This window comes from Balaenoptera physalus (assembly GCF_965194825.1).
Source record: "Balaenoptera physalus genome assembly, chromosome: 9".
Classification (NCBI taxonomy): domain Eukaryota; kingdom Metazoa; phylum Chordata; class Mammalia; order Artiodactyla; family Balaenopteridae; genus Balaenoptera; species Balaenoptera physalus.
The window spans coordinates 19,850,257-19,864,851 of record NC_138888.1 but is presented as its reverse complement, the minus strand read 5'-3'; the positions used below and the strand labels follow the sequence as shown (position 1 = coordinate 19,864,851).

Here is a 14,595-nt window from a genome sequence, read left to right as displayed (position 1 = left end):
CCCAGAATAGCAGTTCACCAAACTCCCTCAGCCTGCGCCAGTCCATAGCTCTCTGCTGCCCCCTGGTGACATCTGGTTGATATTATTCGTGTGACTTGTTCCCTTGGCTCCACTCCTTTCTACAAACAAGAACCCTCCTCCACAGCCAGGCTGAAATTCAGATCGTTCCTCTAAAACACCATGCTTCTGTGCCTCGGTTGTTTCTTCCACCTGGCACGCTCTTTCTCCCTCTACCTTGACCTGCCACGCCCACCTCAAATCCCAGGATACTCATGTAGCCTCCCTGCGCTCTGCCGTAAAAGTGCTCCTCCCACGCCATAACCCTCGTAGTGTGCAGGATTCATCCCTCTCATCACATTCTTCTTTCTACTATAATTAGTTTTGAACTTGCCTTACTGCCTCTTACCATGAGATCAAAAGTGTGCCTTTGGCTTCCTTGGTGGTGCAATGGTTAAGAATCCGCCTGCCAGTGCAGGGGACACGGGTTAGAGCTCTGGTCCGGGAAGATCCCACATGCCGCGGAGCAACTAAGCCCGTGAGCCACAACTACTAGCCTGCGCTCTAGAGCCCGCGAGCCACAACTACTGAGCCCACGTGCCACAACTACTGAAGCCCGCACGCCTAGAGCCCATGCTCCAGAACAAGAGAAGCCACCACAGTGAGAAGCCCGCACACCGCAACAAAGAGTAGCCCCCGCTTGCCGCAACTAGAGAAAGCCCGCGCACAGCAACGAAGACCCAACGCAGCCAAAAATAAATAAATAAAATAAATTAATTTTTTAAAAAAAGTGTGCCTTATTTATCTCTGTTTCCCTGGCAGCATCCGTGTCACACCCTACTTCCTTCTTCACAGACAGGCTCAGCCAGTGTTTGTGCGGTAAATGAAGCATCACTATTGCCACCCTGCCCCAAGCTGCGTTCTCTCTCGTTATCTCTCACCTTACCTACTGCAGTCGCCTCCTAACTGGCATCCCCAGATCGGCTGGGGCCCACTCCGACATACTCTACACTGCAAACGAAGGGCACTTTTAGAGGGAAAAAAAAAGTTAACTTGACATCTCTCAGCCTCCCGCCCTTTCAACTGCTTCCCACTGCTTTAGGATAGCATCTAAAGTTTTTATTGTGCCCCAAATCCTGCAAGACTCTGCTCCCTCCTTCCCAGCCCTGCAGCCACACTGGCCTTCTTTCAGTTCCTCCAACACTCTGTGCTCTCCTGCAATGGGGATTCTTCCCAAGCTGCTCCCTCTGCCTGGAAGCCTCTTTCCCACCTCACCCGTGCCAACCCCTGCTTCAGATCTCAGCTCAAACACACCCGAGAAAACCTTCTCTGGCCCTTCTTCCTAGGTCTGATTTGCCTGCCTAGGCTCTCATAGCAATATCTATGTATCTTTCTAACCGAAAAACTCATCATAGCTTTACAACTCTATCTGTAGTCATTTGATTAATGCTTGTCTGCCCTACAGAGCTAGAAGCTCCATGAGGACAGGAGTTGTGCCTGCTTTTCCTCACTGTTGTATTCCCAACCACCAGCCTAGGGTCCCACACACATAGTTGATACACAGTAAATACATGTTTAATGAATAAATAAATCGAAGGACCCATGTTAAACAGAATCTTAGCCAAGGTGTCAAAAGATATATATATTAAATATATTAAACCAAAAACCTTATATTTATTCCATATCTGTCATTCACGTTTAGGTCATCAATTATAGACAGCAAGGTAGGCAGGTAGAGGCAGACAGACAGACAGACAGACAGGCAAAAAACCAGCAAGGGCTTCTTTGAAACACATTCAACACGGAGCCAGAAAGCTCCTTCTCATGCTTACCTTCAGTGCTCATATCCGGTGTCGGCATCCAGATGTAGGCCAAGCCTTCTTCCTTATACAGCTTAATCATAGTGTCAGGAGTCATGGGTTCTGGGTAGCGGTTACAGCCTGAGGAATTCTGTACAATATCCCATTCCGTCTGGAAATTCATTACAGCCGTAATCCCCAGTTCATGCTTCAGTTTGATGGTTACATGTTCCACTTGGCGAGGGCAGCTACCCAGCCAGATATTTGGTAGAATTCTAATAAGAACACATGGAGTCAACTATTACTATTGTTGGTGTTATAGGAGCTGCATAAAACATGTAGTATTAAACCGCAATTAACCTTTAAAGCTGGAACAGGAAAAGCTGTATTAAGAATATGAGAACCAATATTATTATCAAAAGACCGAAATACTGGTGGTGGTGTTTTGGAGGAAACAAATAATTCAATTAACTAGAACGCCAGGAAATAAGCATTAGCAAACCAAATCTAGCAATATATTAAAGTAAGTCCACCAAGTTATACCTATTCCAGGAATGTATATGTGGTTCAATATTAGGAAACCCGTCAACATATTTCAAATACTAACAAATTAAATGTAAAACTCCTATGATTAATTCTGGAAAATATGTGCTAAAATTCAGCATCCATTCCTGTTTAAAACTCTATACAAAAATTTCAAATGGTATGAGATTAACAGAAACTAATAATCAACAATCTTCTTTTAAATAAAATCAAAGTAAAGATTATTTCCATTAGTATCAACATTGTATGATTCACCTAATGCTACAATGTAAGAAGAGGAAATGTAACTCTGAAAAAGAGATTAAACTACAAAAGCTATGAAAAATATTAAAAGTATTAAGATATCTGGATGAAGGAAAATATAAAAATACCAAGCAACCATTCTCTGTACTACCAATAGCCAGGTAGAAATAGAATGGGAGGAGCAGGGAAAATCTCATTCAAAAATAACAACAAAATTATAAAACATCTAGGGGGGCTTCCCTGGTGGTGCAGTGGTTGAGAGTCTGCCTGCCAATGCAAGGGACACAGGTTCGAGCCCTGGTCTGGGAAGATCCCACATGCCGCGGAGCAACTAGGCCCGTGAGCCACAACTACTGAGCCTGCGCGTCTGGAGCTTGTGCTCCGCAACAGGAGAGGCCGCGATAGTGAGAGGCCCGCGCACCGCGATGAAGAGTGGCCCCCACTTGCCGCAACTGGAGAAAGCCCTTGCACAGAAACGAAGACCCAACACAGCCAAAAATAAATTAAAAAATAAATAAATAAAAATAAAGGAATTCCTTTAAAAAAAAAAAGAAAGAGAAAAAGAAAACTGAGCTGATTTCTTAAAAAATAAAAAATAAAACATCTAGGAATACCTTTAACCAGAAAGCACTATAAAATTTTATTAGAGGACATTACGAAAACAACAATGAATAAATAGAGAGACATACTGTGATATTGTGATTTATAATAAGAAATATATATTTGCTCTTCATAACCATTTCTGGCACAGAGCTCCTAAAACCATTGAAATTTCCTAAGTGATGAGAGCCGTAATGGTGTCTTTCGTTAATGAGGTAACTTTTGGAATACACCTAAGCATGGGGGCTGGTTGCCAGGGGGCACCAACCTTGTGATTAGAGAGTTGGAATTTTCATCCCACCCCCTGACCTCCTGGGAGGGGAGAGGGGCTGGAGGTTGAACCAATCACCTTTGGCCAATGATTTTATTAACCATGCCTATGAAATGAAGCCTCCATAAAAACCTAAAAGAACAGGGTTTGGGGAGCCTCCAGGTTGGTGAACACGTGGAACTGAGAGAAGAAGGCCCTGCCCTTTTCCCCATGCTTCCCCTAGGTGTCTCTTATATCTGACTGTCGCTGAGTTACATCCTTTTATAATAAACTGGTGATCTAGGAAGTAAAATGTTTCTCTGAGTTCTGTGAGCTGCTCTAGAAAATTAATCAAACTCAAGTCTAAGGAGAGGTATGGGGAATCTCCAATCCGTAGCCAGTCAATCAGAAACACGGGTAACAACCTGGGTTTGCAACTGGCCTCTGAAGGCAGGTTGGGGGCTGGCTCTTGTGTGACTGAGCCCTTAACCTGTGGAATCTGATGCTGTCTGTAGGGGGAGGTAGTGTCAGAATTGAATTGAACTGCAGGACACCAAGCTGGTCTCTGGAGAATTGCTTGGATGTGTGAGAACACTCCCTCCCCCACACATTGGAATTAGGTCCCAGAACCCAAAAGATATACCATGCTCTTTAGTTGCAAGACTTAAAATCATAAAATGTTAAGTATCTTAAAACTGTAAATATTTTCCAAATTAATATATAAATTGAACACATGTTATTATAATCTGTTGCATATGGTATATGTTGTCTTGTTCACTGATTATTTCACATGCGTACATTCTCTCCAGAACTAATAGGTGAATAATCTATTTCAAACTTTACTTGATTCATGTAACCTAGAACCTTACTAGGTTCATTACAGGGCGTTCAGACAATAGTTCTTAGATGACGGTGGCAGGCATCACGGATGCTCACCAGTGTTCCCAGGTATCCCCTTTCAAGCATGGAGGACTAAACTTCCTCTCCGCCTCAAAGTTAGATATGGCCACGTGACTTGCTTTTGTCGATTAAACGTAAGCTGAAGTGACCGGTGTGACTTCAGAGGGACATACTTGAGACCTTATGCATGATCTTCCACTCTCTCTTTCCCTGCTGCAATGAGTATGAAGGCACATGTGGATGCTGAGCTTCTAGGAGCTGAAGTCACCTGGATGGTAACCTAACTCAGGGAGGACAGCAGCCCAGAGAGCTAACAGCTCATTGTGTTAAGCCAATTTTGGCATTGTTTGTTACCACAGCCTAACCTGACTTGTTCTGACTAATACAAAGCCTAAATAAACTAATTGCTTAAAGTCTCAGAAGAAACAGAGCAGAGGGACTACACTTTTATTTAGTTACTTTCATTTTAAGTTTAGAGCAGTCATTCTCAATTGGGAACAGTTTTGCTTCCCGAAGGATATTTGACAGTGATTATGGAGACATTTTTGATTATCACACTGGGTGGTGCTACTGACATCTAGTAGACTGAGACCAGAGATGTTGCTAAGCATCCTGCAATGCACTGGACATCTCCCCACAACAAAGAATTATCTTCTCCAAAATGTCAATAAAGTGGAGGTTAGGAAACCTTCGTTTAGGGGAAGAAAACTGGAATAGAACTCTTTACTTTCTGTAGAAAGAAAAGGAATGTGGAGAATGAGTAAGATCAACATATCTGACACAGAGTTTGTGGCTCATCAGCTACAATATTCTGATGATAATATGATTCCATGTCATATTTGAAAATATGTAAGTATGTATGTATGTGTGTATGTGAAGAGAGATTATAGAGAATGAAGCAAAAGCCTAGTATTAGATAGCTGAACAGCAGGATAACATGTTAAGTGTGGCATAATGGAAAGGCATTAAACACAAGCTAGAAAAACTGGGTTCAAATACCAATTTTAGCACAATATTTTTAAAAGCACTTGGTAATAACTGTTTGACCTTAGGCCAACCTATTTATCATCTCTGAGCCTTTGGTGTGCTCATCTTTAAAATGGGTCTAAAAATAACTAATTCATAGGAATTTTATAAGGAGTAAATACAATTAAGTAATATATTTGAATAAGTCTGACACTAGTGGATACACAATAAATACTAGTGGAGTTTATGTCTAGTTATTATAATTTACCTATTTTAGTAATTTATTTGATATTGAAATGTCTATTCATATAATTTTCATTATTCTATGTATCCTTCATTTGAATGCTGCAGAGCGTAGACTACTCACCCTATTTTATAATATGAAATCCAGCTAGTTATTCTCCTTTGGTTGTTGTTGTTGTCATTGTGGATGTTAACATTAAGAAGCCAACTGACTAATCCTCCAATGTGGGTATTATCCATCCTCAATGAAAATATCTTACAAGATCAAGCATCATCTTTCTAAAGCTTGAACCCTACTTACTCTCCAGGAGAGGATAAACCAATTTTTGTTGCCGCTTGGGTTCTAAGTATAATGGGTTATTAGGAATTTCCTTGTGGATATTGATGATTATTATGGAAGCAATAAAAGGATAAAATTTAAAACAAAGAGAAACCCAGGTGCTGTGAAGAAGGGCACAGGATCTAAAGGTTTATTTTAAACCTTATTTCTGACTCCAAAGAATTCTCAGACGCCCCATTGAACTGAGAGAAAGACCACCAGCAGGGACACATTTAGAGTACCCCAGAGCTATGCTTGGCCAGGACACTGTTAGCTGAGTATTTGGTCTTTGCAGGAATGGAAACTTCACATCCCCTGGGTCGTTGCCCCTTCACTCCGGCTGTTCAGTGAGAGTAGGAACCCTCCCCCATGTAGATGTTCCATCCTTCCTTCCATTATTCCATAAAGATTCCTCCTGCAGCAACCTGCTGGATGCCTAGTAGGTAATAGTGTTGGGCTGCTTTACCTATACTTTGGGGTTTAACTGAGCATACTTAAGAACACTCAGCTGGAAAAAGAAGGAAGTGGACACCTCAGTTATACAACCCTCTGAACAATAGTGTACTTTTACTGTACAAATTTTGAAGTGGACTGGTTACATATTAAAATGAATATTCATGACAGGTAAGCTAAATTCCAAATGTTATCCAGAGTTCTCTTGAGTACTGTACTCTTTGAGTGGGAGCATTTAGTATTTAACTAGTAAATAAATGCCAAAACAAAGTGGCTGGCATGCAAGATTTGCACAAATACCAAAGAGTAGTTCATAGAGATACATAAAGGGTAAATCAGGATATTTGACCCTATAAAATAAGAAATCAGAATCCAAAACCATACTCAATATATAGATCACATTGTGTTGCTAAAAAAAATGGTGTTATTTTATCATCTCATTCAGCCCTGGTCTTCAAATGTATTTAAACTAGCCAGTAACCTTAAGAAACTCAGAACAAATCAAAGATAAATAGGCCCAAAGTTGGTACCTCAACATATATATTTCCCACATCAAGTTTCTAATGGAAATAAGCCCTTGAAATATATACCCACACATACTCACACACAAATAACACCAGTTTCTATACCAGATACTTCCAACTTTTACTTAACATAATTAATTCTTCCTCTAACAATTCTGGAAGTCAGAGTACATATTTAAGAAATTAATATAAAATAATTCCTGATTTTTTTAGAGTAAGATGTTCTGAACCTAGGAGGTGGATAACTAAAGATAAATTCTGAAAACAAGCAGTGTAGTGAAGGATAGAGAATTGAAGTTGTAAAGTAAATTATACTGAACCATTACATGGGATATAGAGACAAAATACTGGGCTTGTTGGAAACAGACAGATCAATAGATTCTACTTAATCAGGCAGCTAAAGTGCCCTTTATATGCATCCTATTTCAGTTTTTTGTCTCAATAGTGGGTGATACATTTCTAGTTACACGATACACTATAGTAATAAGATGCATGATGTCCCTTCTAAACAGTAATTAAACTTTTACTTCATTCAAAAGAGAATGATTTGACACCATTAAAAATCAATTTTTACTCATCTCATCTTAGTTTTAATCTTCTTTTGGTGTCAATGATACTTTAAATGATTTTTTAAATCAGGATTTTTTTGTAAAGGTGATAAGAAATTTGTTGAAATATAAGATTTAGGGAATAAAAAATCTTCTGTAAAGGTAGTTTTAATGCAAGACATACCAAACTTCAAAGATACAATAACAGAATAAAAAGCATAGCTTACAATTATATTGTAAATGACATCATAAAACTTCCAGAGAACTATTTTATGAATAACTCACTATCAATCATGAATTACAGCAGAGATTTCTGGCAGCTCCACTATAGATTATTTGGAAAGGTCAAAGAGAAACCACTGTACCAAATGGGCATTGACACTCAGTCAACCCAGAACAGAAGTTCCCAGATCTGGCTTTGCATTCAAGTCACATGCAGTGCTTTTATAAAAACTTCTATTACCAGGATCTACCCCAGAGATACTCATAAAGTGGCTCTAAAGGGAGGCCTCAGATTCTGTGAATTGATTTTTACTTTATTTTTTTAGAAATTAACCATATTACATATATTGCATATGTAGCTAGATTCCAGAACCACTAGCCTAGCAGATCCCAATAAACATGCAGGAGGAGCTGAGTATATAGATCTCAATACCTTTTAGTAGTGGTGAAAAATATGGAGATGAGAGGATGTGGACTTGCTCAGCTCTACACATGGACATATAAAGTGAAGCCCTTACTTTCTCCAAAAATAGTTTCAAGACTGCAAATGATTCCTAGACAGAGAGTGAGGAATGGGAAACTCTGTTATAAGAGAGTAGTTGTGAGACCATGTGTCCTTATGTTTAATGCATATTATCTTCCAAAACATCAAAACTAAATCTCTTTCTGAGTCATGCCAAATACTTAACACAGTTATATCCACTAAGAATGTACTATTGTAGAAAAAATTATTCACTTGGGTTTTGACTATTGCCACTATGATTCAACAAGATTGAATTTAAATAAAATCCATCCTAGTCATATCACAACTTGGTTAAAGACCAGGGGAAAGAAATGGATGGCTGACATTCTGGAACCTTACTTTCTTGGATTGCAAATCAAAATCAGTTTCATTCGAGTGAATCTGGATTTGTGGTTCCAGGTAATCACATCGCAATACTACGCCGATTGCTTCATTTGTCAGGCTAGGACCTACAGTACAACAGCTACTGAAGCATATGAATCACAACTCACTTGCTCCATCTCAGCTGTCAGTCAAAGGAGGCCTCACTGGCAGTAATGAGTACATCAAGCAGAATGGGCACCCAAGCACTTTGCAAAAACATCACAGGGTACTGACAGGAGGAGGGAGCATGGAAAAGACAAGAGATATCAGGAAAGGAGACAGCTGCATAGACTCCACATCGCAGGTTCCATCCTTAATGGCCACAAGAAATGGCAGAATAAACTTTTCCTGAAGGTGAAAATTAGCATTATTTTTTGTCCACAGGAAAAAAAATTAGGAAAACCACAGGAATGGTGGGATCAATGTATGAACATAGGCTTTTGTTTATTTCTTATCACACCAAGAGACCACAGCTCTGGAATTGCAGCACCCTCTTCTTAGCCATACAAACACAGCACCATTTCAAAGACAGACAAAATGGATTTTGCTGAGGTTCTTCACAAAATCTAGCTAAGAATTCAGGAGCAAAAAGAGATGAGCACATTTCTTAAGATGGATAATTGTGCTGCATTTACCTTATTTATTATTTTATGGGTGATTCGATGTGAAATTAAAATGTGATTTGGCTTTTAAATAATAGGTGAAGGGGCTTCCCTGGTGGCGCAGTGGTTGAGAGTCTGCCTGCCAATGCAGGGGACACGGGTTCGAGCCCTGGTCTGGGAGGATCCCACATGCCGCGGAGCAACTAAGCCCGTGAGCCACAGCTACTGAGCCTGCGCGTCTGGAGCCCGTGCTCCGCAACAAGAGAGGCCGCAACAGTGAGAGGCCCGCGCACCGCGATGAAGAGTGGCCCCCGCTTGCCCCAACTAGAGAAAGCCCTCGCACAGAAACGAAGACCCAACACAGCCAAAAATAAATGAATTAATTAATTTAAAAAAATAAAATAAAATAATAGGTGAAGAAAATAAGTCTATTAGTACTGTAATTTAGATCTCATTAGGGAGAAAGCAAGAGAAACATTAAAATCAACCTCTAGTAAGCTCCAAGCTTCATTAGCACATATAGCTCCTTCCGCTGAAAATTTGTTCTCTGGTGTCAGGTGTTATTAATGTCAAATTTCTACCCCAAAAGGGTGCTTATAACAGACTCCAGTTAAGGCTGAATAACTGCTCAAAGACAAATTCCAATTTAAAGAGTGATGCTAATTAACTTCCTCAATAAAAAATTTTTTTTTTTTTAAAGATTTATTTATTTTTATTTATTTATTTGGCTGCATCAGGTCTTAGTTGCGGCATGCGGGATCTTTCATTGTGGCATGCAGGCTCTTCATTGTGGCACGTGGGCTTCTCTCTAGCTGTGGCGTGCGGGTTTTCTCTCTCTAATTGTGATGCGCGGGTTCCAGAGCGCGCGGGCTCTGCAGTTTGCAGCACGCGGGCTCTCTAGTCGAGGTGCGCGAGCTCAGTAGTTGTGGCATGCTGGCTTAGTTGCCCCGCGGCATGTGGTATTAGTCCCCCGACCAGGGATCAAACCTGCGTCCCCTGCATTGTAAGGTGAATTCTTTACCATTGGACCACCAGGGAAGTCCCAATAAAAAAGTTTTATTATAGTTTGCTTATGGGTCATAGACTATAGTCTATATAGAGCATATGTGAATTTCTGTAAGTGCAGTTAGTTTCTTAGATTTTTGGGGATGTGCTGTGTAGCTTTTGGCCACATAAAGCAAATATTTTTGACATGTTCTTTTATTTTCTATATTATAAAATGCCATTTAAGTAAATTAATTATGAAGGTCTGTTATGGGTTGAATTGCATTTCCCAAAACTTCCTGTGTTGAAGTCCTAATCCCTTAAAATGTAACTTTATTCAGAGAAGGTTCTCTACAGAGATAATCAAGTTAAAATGAAGCCACTAGTGTAGGCTAATTCAATAGGAATGGTGTCCTTATAAGAAGGGAAAATTTGGACACAGACACATATGGAGAGAAGATGATGTGAAGTTAAAAGGAATAAGATGTCAATCTCCAAGGCAAGGAAAGAGGCCTAGGACAGATCCTTTCCTCACAGCCCTCAGAACAAATCAATCCTACAGACACATTGATCCCATACTTTTAGTCTCCGGAACTGTGAGACAATGAATTTCTGCTATTTAAGCCATCTGGTTGGTGGCACTTTTTTATGGCAGCCCCAGGAAATGAATATAAGGTCTAAAATTCAGACTTAAAATATATACTATTATCCAGACTCTTCAAATATCCATATATCAGGTGCACTTAAAGTTAAGCATTTGGATAGATATTTTTCACCTTTCATCCTGATGTTTGGAATTCTACAAATGCAACTAACATTTGATTGCGGTGCCAAATTGTTCTTCATACACAATACTATCCACACTCCTTCCTTTACTCAGGTCCTTCAATCCATCACCTGAGCACCTCCAACGTAGGGGAAGAGACCATCAGGCCCCTGGCTGGGCTATTTGTCTTTTTTCTTGATCTAATAACTCAGTTCTAAAGTCCTGAGGTATCTATCAATAGTTTTGATAAATACAGTAGAGTCTTGGGCCCCTTTGCTTGGCTTTCAGGGAATGCGCCTCAATGGAGAATTACCTGAAATGTATAAGAGCACAGTCTCTCAGACTCATGATTTCTTCAGACTCTTAGTCGTATAGAGTTTGTTCTTCTTATTTTTGCATATGTGTTGGCCTGAAATTTGGTTTATATGTCATATTGACAGATTGTACCGGTAAATATGGCAACTAGCACACTTCCCTTTCTTAAAGTCAATCACAAGGTGCTACAGACTAAGACAAATAACTAGGCTAGCAGCCTCAATTGGTTACCTTGATACAAATTTCAACAAAATGCTCCATTAAAATATCCTCTTGGCATGTTAATTTTGTTTCCAATGCTGAGCATTCCTTGAAAGAGTAAAATGTCATGTTTAATATTTCTTCACATAATGAACTTGAAAGGATTTCTTCAAAATTAATCACTTGCATAATGAATTAGGAATCACAGAAGATCAAGGAAGTAATAAAAAATTAAGCATGTGAAATTTTTTATATTTATTTTACAGTCATCCTTTCTAGTCAAGAAAAATGTAATGATGCCTGCTTTTTGCCAGGTACTCAACAACTGGTGGTGAGCAAGACAGTCAAGGTATGCCCTTATTGGAGCCTACTTTCTTTGAGGAAGACAGGCAATAAATGAATAAATATCCAAAATGTATAAAATTTATAAAATTAATTTGTAATGTGCTACTGAGGATTTAAACAGGGAGTTAAAATAGAGAACCACAGAAGAATCAGAATTCAAATAAGACAATCAGGCAGGTTCTTCCTGAAAAGGTGACATTATTTATTTTTTTTAATTGAAGTATAGTTGATTTACAATGTTGTGTTAATTTATGCCATACAGCAAAGTGATTCAGTTATGCATATACATACATTCTTTTTTATATTCTTTTCCATTATGGTTTATCATTGAATATTGAATATAGTTCCCTGTGCTGTACAATAGGACCTTATTATTTATCCATTTTATATATACTAGTTTGCATCTGCTAACCCCAAACTCCCCCTCATCCCTCCTCCACTCCCCCTCCCCCTTGGCAACCACAAGTCTGTTCTCTATATCTGTGTCGTTTCTGTTTTGTAGATAAGTTCATTTGTCTCATATTTTAGATTCCAAATATAAGTGATATCATATGGTATTTGTCTTTCTGTTTCTGACTAACTTCACTTAATATGATAACTCTAGGTCCATCCGTATTGCTGCAAATGGCATTATTTCATTCCTTTTTATGGTTGAGTAGTATTCCATTGCATATACGTACCACATCTTCTTTATCCATTCGTCGATGGATATTTAGGTTGTTTCCATGTCTTGGCTATTGTGAATAGTGCTGCTATGAACATAGGGGTGCATGTATATTTTTGACTTACAGTTCTGTCTGGATATATGCTCAGGAGTGGGATTGCTGGATCATATGGTAATTCTATTTTTAGTTTTTTGAGGAACCTCCATACTGTTTTCCATAGTGGCTGCACCAACTTACATTCCTACGGACAGTTTAATGTTCCTTGAAAAGGTGACATTAAAACTGAGACATGATATAGAGGGACTTCCCTGGTGGTCCAGTGGTTAAGACTCCAAGCTTCCACTGCAGGGGGCACAGGTTCTATCCCTGGTCGGGGAACTGAGATCCCGCATGCTGCTTGACATGGCCAAAAAAAAAAACCTGAGACATGATGTAGAAAAAGGAGCAAGACATACAATGTTTTATGGTGAGAAAGAGAAGTATATACTTTAGGAACCAAGAGAAATGTAGAGACAGGAGTGAGGGGAATAAGGAAGAAGTGTGGCATGAGACAGATTGAAAAGACCATGCCAGGCCTCACTGATGTACTAAGGAATTTGTATAAGAATATAAAAGCAATGAAATGCCAATGAAGGATATTTAAGTATAGGAGTCACATGGACTTATTTCATAATTTTTAAAAGGTGGCTCTGGCTGCTATGAGGAAGAGGGAAGACCTTTTGGATAGTGACAGCTTGGAATATAATTAGTGGTGCAGACAGAGAAGTGGATTAATTCAAGATGTACGTTAGCAGTGGAACCAACAGAACTTGCACATTGATTGGATGAAAGGATTGAGAAAAGGGAAGATTATAAAATGACTCTAAGTTTACTAAAGTAATATTATAATTTACAATTGCTTAACCAGGTCTGCCCTCAATGAAGTCTATCTCTCTAAGTTTCCTTACTACATATTTTTACAAGTTTCAGATTAACCAACATTTCATTGACTAGACATCATGCTAATGGCATCCATATGCCCAAAGTCTTGAGAATATCAAACTATTCAAACTTCCTTTCAGTTTTCCACTCAACTCTTTCATTTCTATTATGGAAATGTTAATAAGGTAGGGTTTTATTTTGTTTTTTTGATGTAAGAACTTTGTACACAGGATATGTTGCCCATCAATTAGATTTAACTCATATCAAGGAAATATCCATTGTAGGCAAAGTGGTACACAATGAAACTGATTGATTTATTTAATCAGTTCTCTAAAGAGTTATTTTTTAAAATTTATTCTTTGCACCTGTGGGTCTTTATTTCAGCTCTGGAAAAATGAATTTAGAAAACAAGACGGTTGGAAAATGAAAAAAATGATTTTTTTTCTTTTTTATGTTAATTCTTCATCATTGACAACTAATCATTTGATTTATTGAAATACAAGGAAGTTCTATTGTGAAAGGAATTCTATTATGTACTTTGAGCCACAGTAGGCGCTTTCCTTATAATTTTCTTGATCAAAAAAAATCATCTGGGGTATTTGTATGGTTATTATTCATCTAGACCAGTGTTTCTTAAATATTAATGTACAGGGCTTCCCTGGTGGCACAGTGGTTAAGAATCCACCTGCCAAAGCAGGGGACACAGGTTTGAGCCGTGGTCGGGGAAGATCCCACATGCTGTGGAGCAACTAAACCCGTGCGCCACAACTACTGAGCCCGCATGCCACAACTACCGAAGCCCACGCGCCTAGAGCCCGTGCTCCACAACAAGAGAAGCCACCGCAATGAGAAGCCCACGCGCCACAACGAAGAGTAGCCTCCGCTTGCCGCAACTAGAGAAAGCCCACGCACAGCAACAAAGACCCAACTCAGCCAAAAAATAATTAAATAAATAAATAAATTTATAAATTAAAAAAAAATATATTAATGTACAGAGGAATCATCTGGGGATTATGATAAGATGCAGATAGTGATTCAGTAAATCTAGGTTAGAGCCTGAGATTCTGCATTTTCACAAGCTCCCCTGTAATATCAATGCTGCTGGCCCTTGGAACACACTTTGAGTAGCAAGGAGTACTCTAATAGTGATATTTAATCTATATGCTATTATGATATCATTATACAATAGATCAATGCAATTCATAATGCTCAGGTGCACTGAGAAGTAAACAAAATAAGGTCCCTCTTGCAAGTAGAAACAAAAAGAGAAGCATTTTATCTCTATTGTTGATACTAATACTAG

General features: G+C 39.1%; 1 protein-coding gene across 3 annotated transcripts in view; it reads right to left on the bottom strand.

Annotated features, from left to right (window-relative positions):
• EPM2A (EPM2A glucan phosphatase, laforin) overlaps positions 1-14,595 on the bottom strand; it is a 130,089-nt gene that overhangs the window by 17,244 nt on the left and 98,250 nt on the right. For all 3 annotated transcript variants that reach the window (XM_082474894.1, XM_082474892.1, XM_082474893.1), the window contains one exon: positions 1,830-2,071. In XM_082474894.1, the coding sequence (XP_082331020.1) occupies positions 1,830-2,071 (242 nt within the window). The remainder of the gene's footprint in view (positions 1-1,829; positions 2,072-14,595) is intronic.